This window comes from Suricata suricatta, chromosome 17 (assembly GCF_006229205.1).
Source record: "Suricata suricatta isolate VVHF042 chromosome 17, meerkat_22Aug2017_6uvM2_HiC, whole genome shotgun sequence".
Classification (NCBI taxonomy): Eukaryota; Metazoa; Chordata; class Mammalia; order Carnivora; family Herpestidae; genus Suricata; species Suricata suricatta.
Window position 1 is genome coordinate 658,917 of NC_043716.1, and position 8,611 is coordinate 667,527.

Consider the following 8,611-nt stretch of genomic DNA (forward strand, 5'->3'; position numbering starts at 1 on the left):
TAAGCTGCTATATAATGATTGCCACTTCAGATAGCTGTGAAATTAGGTGATTAACTAGTTGTTACTTAACCTTCTAATTTCTGTATAAGTCTAATTACATGAAACAGAAGTTGGGGTTCTGATTTTTTACTTTGCTTATCCATTTGGAGTGTCATTGTAACTACTGTATTGTAAATGATGGAAAATAATTGCATATGTTTAAAAAATAGTGTTATATTCTAAAAAAAATAAAAAAAATAAAGTTACAAAGTAAATAAGAATTAAGAACATGGGACTAAATAAACTGAGGAAGATTATAAAAAATAAGAAATAAATATTTTTAACCATTAAAAAAAAATAAAGCTCGGACCTAAGGAATGAGCTAATGAGCAAAGAATTGTGTTTGACGGGTAGGGAGGGGAGGGGGGGTCTCCTTGCTCAGAGGCGACCAGCGCCCCCTGGAGGACGCCCGGCTCACACACACAGTCGTGCAACTGAAACAGAAGTCTCCGAAACAATGCTGGACTGTGACGGGCTGTGATGCTCGGATTCGCTATTTCGTGTTTAAGCCCGTCGCTGGGACCCGAGCATGGTGCTCGCTGCTGCGGTTGGAGAAGTCCTGCTCTGCTTCGCTGCTTCCTGGAGCTGGACTGCTGCCTGCTCGGAGCGTCGTGTGTGTGGCTTGCATGTAGATTTAATTCACACCCTTTACCGATGACGTACGGGGAAGACAAGCGTGGTGACGTTAGGAAACCTAGGTCACACGTGTGGGAAAACTCGGTGCAGGTGAAACTCCTAGAAACAGCTCTCCAGCTGGACAGGCTCGTCACAGCTGTCCGGGCCGGTGACAGTGCCCCGCGTGTCCCGTCCCCGGCGTCAGAGGACAGCTCACACGTGGCCGGCACTCAGCAGGCACGCCAGGCGCGTTTGCGGTCTTTATCCTTCCTTCCTCAGCCGGGGCTGTGAAGTAGGTGCTATTTCTGTCCCTGTTACAGATGGCAACGCAGACCCACAGGGGTGAAGTGTCTAGCTTTAAAACCTGAGTGCTTAACCTTGGGTCACATGACCTCCTGGATTATCCGGAGCCCAGGGACGGCCGCCTGATGGGGCCCTCCCCGTCCCTCCCTTTGGGGCTCCAACAACCCCTGGCAGCCCAGGTGATGGAGCTCAGTCTCCATGGCAACGAGGGAAGGAGGAAGACACATTTTCTTCTGAATGAGAAGGCTCTCCCTTGCCTCGCAGGGGGTGGTGGGGCGAGGGGGGTGGCAGGGGGAGGGTGTGCCAAGGGGAGCAGGCTCCTGGTGCGGGGGGTGCAGGGGCTTCTGCTCCTTCCTGTAAGGAGAAGAGGAGGCCAGTTGTCCTGGGCGGAGGCTTTCTGGGGTCCAGCCCCCACCTGCCGCTTGCCTCTGTAGAGGAGGAGGGTGGGTGCTCTCTGGGAGCTCCAGCCTGCCCTGTCCTGGGGGCTTCTCCATCCAACAGCCGAAATTCTACGAGTTCCTTGGCCTGTGGCCAGTGCACTGGAGGGAGCGGACACTGAACTGGGAAATGCCGGGAATGTGACATGGGGGTGGGGAGCCCCACAGAAGGACAGACAGAGGGTGGGGCGAGGCTTTCCCACGGAGGAGCCCGCAAAGGCCGGTGTCCGGAGGCAGGAGGACAGGACGGAGGAAGCCGGGGTGACTCCAGAGCCCCCCTCCTGCCCCCACCCCGCAGCGGCCGGAGGCAGGGGCTTGAGCACAGGGAAAGCCCTGGCTGGATTTTAGGAGGGGGTGTGGTTGTTACAGTTGCCTCTAAATGAAACCCATTAGGAGGTCAGTTTGGGGGCCAAGGGGTGGCTCGGGGGGCCGTCTGGAAGCCGTGGTCTGAGCCCCTCCTGCCTTGATTGATCCTTCTGGCATCAGCTTCAACAACCTCCCCCCCCCCCCCCCACAACCACCTAGCGGCTAGATCTCTCAGCTCCGCCCCAGCCAACCCCAGGCCTTTCAGCCCTGGGCACCCTGAGCGATCTGTCAGTGGGAGGAGCTTTTCCTTACCTCTGGCAGGAAAGTGCCCCACATTGTCTAGTATCACGGGTACTTCGAAAGCAAATAAGGGGGAAAGAGAAACAGCAGCGCCAGGACCCCTGAAATGTGCCCCGCCCCCCAGCAAGCCGTCCCTCCCCATCTCCCTCCCTGGACTTTTATGGTGATCGGTATGATTTTTCTTCATGGTTCTAGCACCCAGGCAGCCATGCGGACCCCTCTAGGCTGTTGTGTGGCTACAGCAGGACGGAACAGACAAGAAGGACCCCTGCACCTCACCCCCCACCCCACTCCGCAGAGAGGGATGAATCTGGGCCCTTGAGAGCTGAGCACCCAGGGAGGGGTCCTGGAGAGGTCTGATCCAGCTGCCCCTGTCTGGGTTTGGGGCTCGAGCTAAGCCCCCTCCGTGCCGTGCCAGTGGCTCGTCGTGGGCTTTCAGGGTGCTGGGCTTGGAGTTGCACCTACTGCTCCAGGGAGACCTCCCAACTTCCTGGGGAGGGAGGAGGGAGAGGTCAGTTTTCCCATTTCAGTCTGGAAAATGGAGTTAGGGAGGATGGCAGACCCCCAAGGCCGCAAGGTCAGGAAGTAAGAGGTGGGTAAGACGCCTTTTGAAAGTAGTTCCATCGGGCTCCTCATCATCCAGTGTTCTCATCTGTCCCTGCTTTGCCCTCCCTCTCCGAGGGTCCCATCCCTCTGCAGCAAGTCAGCCTGGGGTCTCCAAGAGAAGGGACCCTGGGAGCCGGGACGCAGGAGCTCCTACTGGCCACAAGGTGGCGCCAAACACCAATCCTTAAGGCCCCTTGTCTCTTTAGACCCGAAAGGGGATCCCTGATGCAGGGACTGAGCTCCGCCTGGGTCCCATGGGTCCCAGGGCACAGGGATGAGACCTCCCAAAGAGGAGAGGAGGGTCTCATTCCCCACAGCCAGACCTTGTAAGGGAGGCTGGAGCGGGACTGGGAGAGGGTCTTCACTTTTCCCAAATCTGCCCCCTTCTCTTACCCCATTTTAGAGCCCCCCAGGCCAGAAACCTACTTCTCCCCCACCCCTACAGTGTCGCATCCTCCTGGGCAGGGAGTATGGGGGGAGAGGAGGTGGAAACCCATTGGTGGCCTGAGGCCTCTCCTGATCTCTCCCTCTCCCCACCCAGCTTCCTTCTTAGTGCAGAGGGAGCAGGAGGGAGCAGCAGCAGGGGGCGGGGGGGCCGAGGGCAAAGTACAAGGGAGCACCTCCCTGCCTCCCCCGCCAGTGGGGCATGTGACGGTCCTCAGACACTTCTGGCCGCCCAAGAACAGGGGAAAGGGCTGTCAAGTGCTTGCCATGGTGACGTGGGAAACTGAGGCAAATGAGAAATTAAATTCCCTTACTGCCTACAGTCCATGGACAAGTCCTTGAAACTGGCAGTGACCTCCCTCCAGGGGCTCCGCTGCCCCAAGGATGACACTTTGCTGGGAATCTTGGCTTCATATTGTCCCGAGCCCCGGTGTCCTGTGAGTCTCCTTTAACTTTGTGACCCTCCTTCGTCTTTGACCCCCAAGCAGATGCAGGCAGCCCTCCAAGCATGCGGCCCGACGCACATCTGAAGGGTCTCATGGCTGAGGCTTTACTGAGCGGCAAAAAATGACGTTTTCCTAACAGCAGCGCCTCAAGGTCCTGGAAACCTGCTTCCAGAACTCCTTGGCGACTTTCGCTGTCCCCGACCGCCTCCCAGCCTGAGGCTATCTAATTAGTTAACCCTGACGACCCCGTGCAGCCTTTCCTGCCCACGGTCCGTCCTGGGCTTTAACAAAATCACCTCCTCTGCACCAAAAACGTCTTCAAGAATTCTTTCCTGGCCGTCAGCTCAGAACCCCCACCATCATCGCTCCCCAAGACTCATCATTGGGAGCAAAAGGACGGTGGGGGTCCGCAGGGGCTCACAGCGCTGTGAGGAGCAGGGGCGAGGCGCCACCGACCTGCTCAGTCACGCACGCACACCCCTGCGAGCCAATCGCCGTCCCCACCGCCCAGCACCTTACTCCGGGGAATTAATCTTCGCCAGAGCCCACACCTCCCTCCCAGAGCCATGGACGCCGCTCTGCTCCTGAACGTGGAAGGGGTCAAGAAAACCATCCTGCATGGAGGCTCAGGGGACCTCCCCAACTTCATCACGGGGTCCCGGGTGAGTGCCCCCACCCCACCGCACAGGGGCCCCCCGGCAGCCTTCGCACTGCGGCTTTGCTGGACTCTCGCCCCCGAGCGTCTGTCTGGGGGCCTGTGGATGGGTGGCCACTCGTGGGACATTTCTGACGCTGGCAAATTAAACTGGTGCCACGTGGGAAAGGGCTTTGGGGATTTTCTAGAGCCCCAAATGTTGAATTAAAAGGAGGGCCCCTCGGGGGTCCTGGCTTTGTCCACAATCTTGGGTGGGCTCCCCTGGGGGACGGCGGGCGGCTGGGTCTGTGGCCGCAGATCTGGGGCTGGTGTGAGCGGGGCCCCCCTGACCCGCAGGCTGCCAGAGGGCGGCTCCGGGTCCTTTGCGAGGGAGGGGGCTCCCGGCCCCCTGGGGGGGGTGCGCAGGCGGGGTGGTGGCTCTGGGGCCCCAGCTGGCTGGGGCTGGGTGAGCTGAGCCCTGAGGGCCCCCCGGGGGTGGCGGTGGGGGGCTCCCGCAGGGGCGGGGGAGGGCGTCCAGACCAGGGGTCTGTCTCTCCCGAGCAGGTGATCTTCCACTTCCGCACCACGAAGTGTGACGATGAGCGGACCGTGATCGACGACAGCAAGCGTGTGGGCCACCCCATGCACATCATCGTTGGGAACATGTTCAAGCTGGAGGTGTGGGAAGTGCTGCTGACGTCCATGCGGGTCGGCGAGGTGGCCGAGTTCTGGTGCGACGCCATCGTACGTACGCCCGCCCCCCGCCCGCCGGCGGAACGGGGCCGAGACAGACCCGCATCCCTTGCTCTGCACAGATGGGGGAGAGTCACCCCAGAGTGACAGTCAGGTGGCGGCGGCTGGCTGGCGGGATGGGGGACCAGGGCCGTCCACGCCCCCCACACGTTTGCTGGATCCTGGGGACTCTGGGCCTCTGCTCACTTTCCTGCTCTCCCCACTCCCGTGAGCCTTGTGAAATTATTTCCATTTCTTTAAAAAAATTTTTTAATGTTTATTCTTGAGAGAGAGAGAGACAGCATGAGCAGGGGAGGGGCAGACACAGAAGGAGGCACAGAATCTGAAACAGCTCCAGGCTCTGAGCTGTCAGCACAGAGCCTGATGCGGGGCTTGAACCCATGAACCACGGGATCACTGCCCGAGCCGAAGTCAGATGCTTAACCGACTGAGCCCCCCGTCCCCCGGCGCCCTGAACCCCCGTATTTTAGAGCAAGCGCAAGAGGCAGAGGAGGAGAGTGACTTGGTCTGGGTCAGACACGTTAAGGGACAGGGTGGAGGGGGGATCCCCTGTTCCCTCCCGCTTATGCAGCGGGAAGACATGGAAGCCCCACCTCGGTGTCATGCCGGGGTCTGCCGCTAGGGGCGCCCGGCCGGCACGGCCGTCATTTCTCAGTCACCTGCAGAGTTCTAGGCGGGCGTCCCTTCCCTGCCCGCCAGCGTCTGTGGCCCTTCATCCTGACGCCTAGAAAGGTTGTGCACATGTGTTTCCAACCAGCCGGGTCTTCAGAAAGTCGGCCTCGGTTCGTTTAAGTTGACACCTGCTGGCTGTGCGCCCGGTGGGGCCCTCCGGCCGTCGCAGACCTGCGGGCACTGGTAACGGGGCGCCGTCTGCCGAGGCCTGGCCGCGGGGCGCGGATGTCGCTGCTCACGCCGGAGGGCCAGGACCGGGGCCGTCAGTGACCTCCACCGGCTGACCCGCGTGCTGTGCGCGGAACCGCTAGCGCTGCTACCCAGGTGCGGTCTGTGGGTCCCGGTCGGCCGGCATGTGCCTCTCACAGGCTGGCGACTTCCAGGTCTCCTCCCGGCCCCGGCTGCCGTGACTGCACACGCGTGTGCACACGCATGTCCCGGAGTCGTGTGTCTGATGACGTCTCCCCCTTTTCTGCATCCCCACCGCCCGGTGTCAGCTCGTCCGTCTTTCCCTTCAGCCGACATGACTCATAATGCAGCCTTTCATCACTAAGCATCCACCCACTGTGTCTGTCTGTCTGCTTATCGATCTGGGACATTCACTGGGCACCAGGTGTGGTCTGTGCTGTGTGTTAGGGATGAAACCAAGTCTGTCCCTCGAGGAGCCTCGGTCTGGAGGACGGGCGGACGCTTGAGCCAGTGCCCTGGTGGGAGTGAGTGAGGCACGGTGCTTTGGGGCCACAGAAGACGGGCCACTGGCCGCCTTAGGGTCTTGGGAGAAACTTCTTCAAGATGACATTGAGTTGGGCTTTGAAGGATGAGGAGGAGTTCACCAGGTCTACATGTGGGCGAGAGGCGGCATCCGGGCCGGGAAGAGTGAGGCTCGCACGGTTGATTTACCTGGCCCCTTCCCTGGGGGCCATCTCTCCACTTAAGAATCTGAGTTTTGGGGGCACCTGCTGGGGGGCTCAGTCGGGTAAGTGTCCAACTTCGGCTGAAATCATGATCTCACAGGTCCTGGGTTCGAGCCCCGCGTCGGGCTGACAGCTCAGAGCCTGGAGCTGCTTCAGATTCTGTGTCTGCCTCTGTCTGCCCCTCCCCCACTCACACTCTGTCTCTCTCTCTCTCAAAAATAAATAAGCATCAAAAAAAAAAAAAAGGAATCTGGGTTTTGGAACGACTCAGCGACCAGTGGGACCCTCACGTGTGTGACGAAGGACCCAGGGGCCTGGCTGTGCCCGTCACTCCCTGCAGAGCCTCTTCTGGGGCCGTTGTCTTCAGATCTCACCTTGAAGTTGTGGGGGGGCTTCTTCCCTCCCTCCCCTCCCCTACTCCGGGGAGGCAGGGTCAGTGAGGGGCTGGGAGCTGTTGCCCTGCGCCGCTCCCCTCCCCACCCACCCCCACGTAGGCAGGACACTAGTGGGGTTTCCTCCAGGCGCCCGGACGAGGGGCCCGGAGCTCCGGCCGGTCCGACGGGGGCAGCGGGTCCTCAGCCCTCGCTGGCCGCGGCTGCAGGGCTGCGCACTGAGTCTTTGACAAGAGCCAGAAATCTTCGCTAGCGTGCGGACGCCCTCAGCGTTTGACTGTTGGAAACGGACTGATAGAAACTCCGCAAGGTGACGGGTAAGGCAAGCCCACCTGGCGGCTGACCCCGGCCTTGCCCCCCGTCAGCAGCCGCCGCACGGACGCCGCCCTCAGACAGACAGCTGCCGGCCTCGGAGCCCTAGAGATGGTCAGGGGTCCCGGTGCCCCCCGCCTCTGCCACAGCCCGGGGCCCGGTCCCCGGGGCCGGAGTCGAGCCCCACAGAGCCCCCCGTGGGTGGCTCTGGCTGTCCTGCTGGCCTCACGAGACTGAGGCAGAGTGGGGCCTCCGTTCTTCCCTCCTCCCCCCTGCAAGGGGGTGCGGCCCAGGTGGGCATAGGACGCAGGGCCTTCCTCCTCCTCCTTCCTGCATTTCTGGGGCTCCTGGCGGCACCTCCAGCCCTGCCCCCCAAGGAGGGTGCCGGTGCCTCTCGGGACAATGTCTTTCCCGGAGGTCCTGGCCAGCGAGCCACCTGGCCCCGGGGGCATGGCCCCCAGCAGCTGCTCGCGGCCCCGGCCTTAGGTCAGCCTCGCCCCCGCGGGATTAGCCGCGGGATTAGGTGCCATCTGGCGGCCTCTCTCCGGAAGGAGCCCCGTGTTCTGGGCTAATCCCGGCTGGCGGGGGGCGGGGGCTGACCTTCACCCCCACGCTGGTGACTTAGAGGACAAGCTGAGCTGTTTCTGCCCCCGAGTCCCCGACACCGCGTCTTTCGTGGAGGCGCCCTGAGGGAGCTGGGCCTCCCCCGCCCCGATAGGCAGCCTGGCGCCCGGTGCAGGGAGAGGCTGGGACGAGCTGGCCTTGTACCCGCCGCCTCTGACCCACGGCAGCCGCCCCGGCCCCCGGAGCCACACCTCCCTCCCTGTGGGTCACCCACCCATGGGTTCTGGTCTCCTTGGGAGAGAAATGTGTCGGGCTGACCACAAGGGTGAGCAGGAGGCAGCGTGGCATTGTGGGGAGAGTGCGTCCTCTGGGGCGGGGTTGGAATCTTGCCTCTGTCGTTTCCTGGCTGTGTGACCTGAAGCAAGTCACTTAACCCCTCTGGGCTCCAGTCTCCTCATCTACAGAGTGGGGATAATAGTGCCCCCCGCACTGGGTCCCCTGAGGCTGAAGGAGCCAGCGCAGCACTCGGCCGGGACACAGTGAGCCCCAGTTATCCAGGGGCAAGCTGGGGACAATACTTAGTAACAGCCACGGGCAGGTGTGGAGGCGGTGGCGGGACCCAGCGTCGGGCTCTCTGTAGGGGCAGATGGGCTGGACGCCACCGTGGTCTCTCCCCACAGCACACAGGGGTCTACCCCATCCTGTCCCGGAGCCTGCGGCAGGTGGCGGAGGGCAAGGACCCCACGGAGTGGCACGTGCACACATGTGGGCTGGCCAACATGTTCGCCTACCACACGCTGGGCTACGAGGACCTGGACGAGCTGCAGAAGGAGCCGCAGCCTCTGATCTTCGTGATAGAGCTGCTGCAGGTGCC

At 61.4% G+C, this 8,611-nt stretch overlaps 1 protein-coding gene across 8 annotated transcripts in view; it reads left to right on the forward strand.

Annotated features, from left to right (window-relative positions):
- Positions 1–8,611, forward strand: part of AIPL1 (aryl hydrocarbon receptor interacting protein like 1) — a 37,759-nt gene that overhangs the window by 1,903 nt on the left and 27,245 nt on the right. For 3 of the 8 annotated variants that reach the window (XM_029929097.1, XM_029929103.1, XM_029929096.1), the window contains 4 exons: positions 549–652; positions 3,536–4,158; positions 4,695–4,874; positions 8,418–8,606. In XM_029929097.1, coding sequence (XP_029784957.1) covers positions 4,063–4,158; positions 4,695–4,874; positions 8,418–8,606 — 465 coding nt within the window. In that variant the 5' untranslated portion in view covers positions 549–652; positions 3,536–4,062. Of the gene's footprint in view, positions 1–548; positions 947–3,535; positions 4,159–4,694; positions 4,875–8,417; positions 8,607–8,611 lie in introns of all 8 variants that reach the window. The other 5 variants (XM_029929098.1, XM_029929099.1, XM_029929100.1 and 2 more) reach the window with 5 other exon arrangements.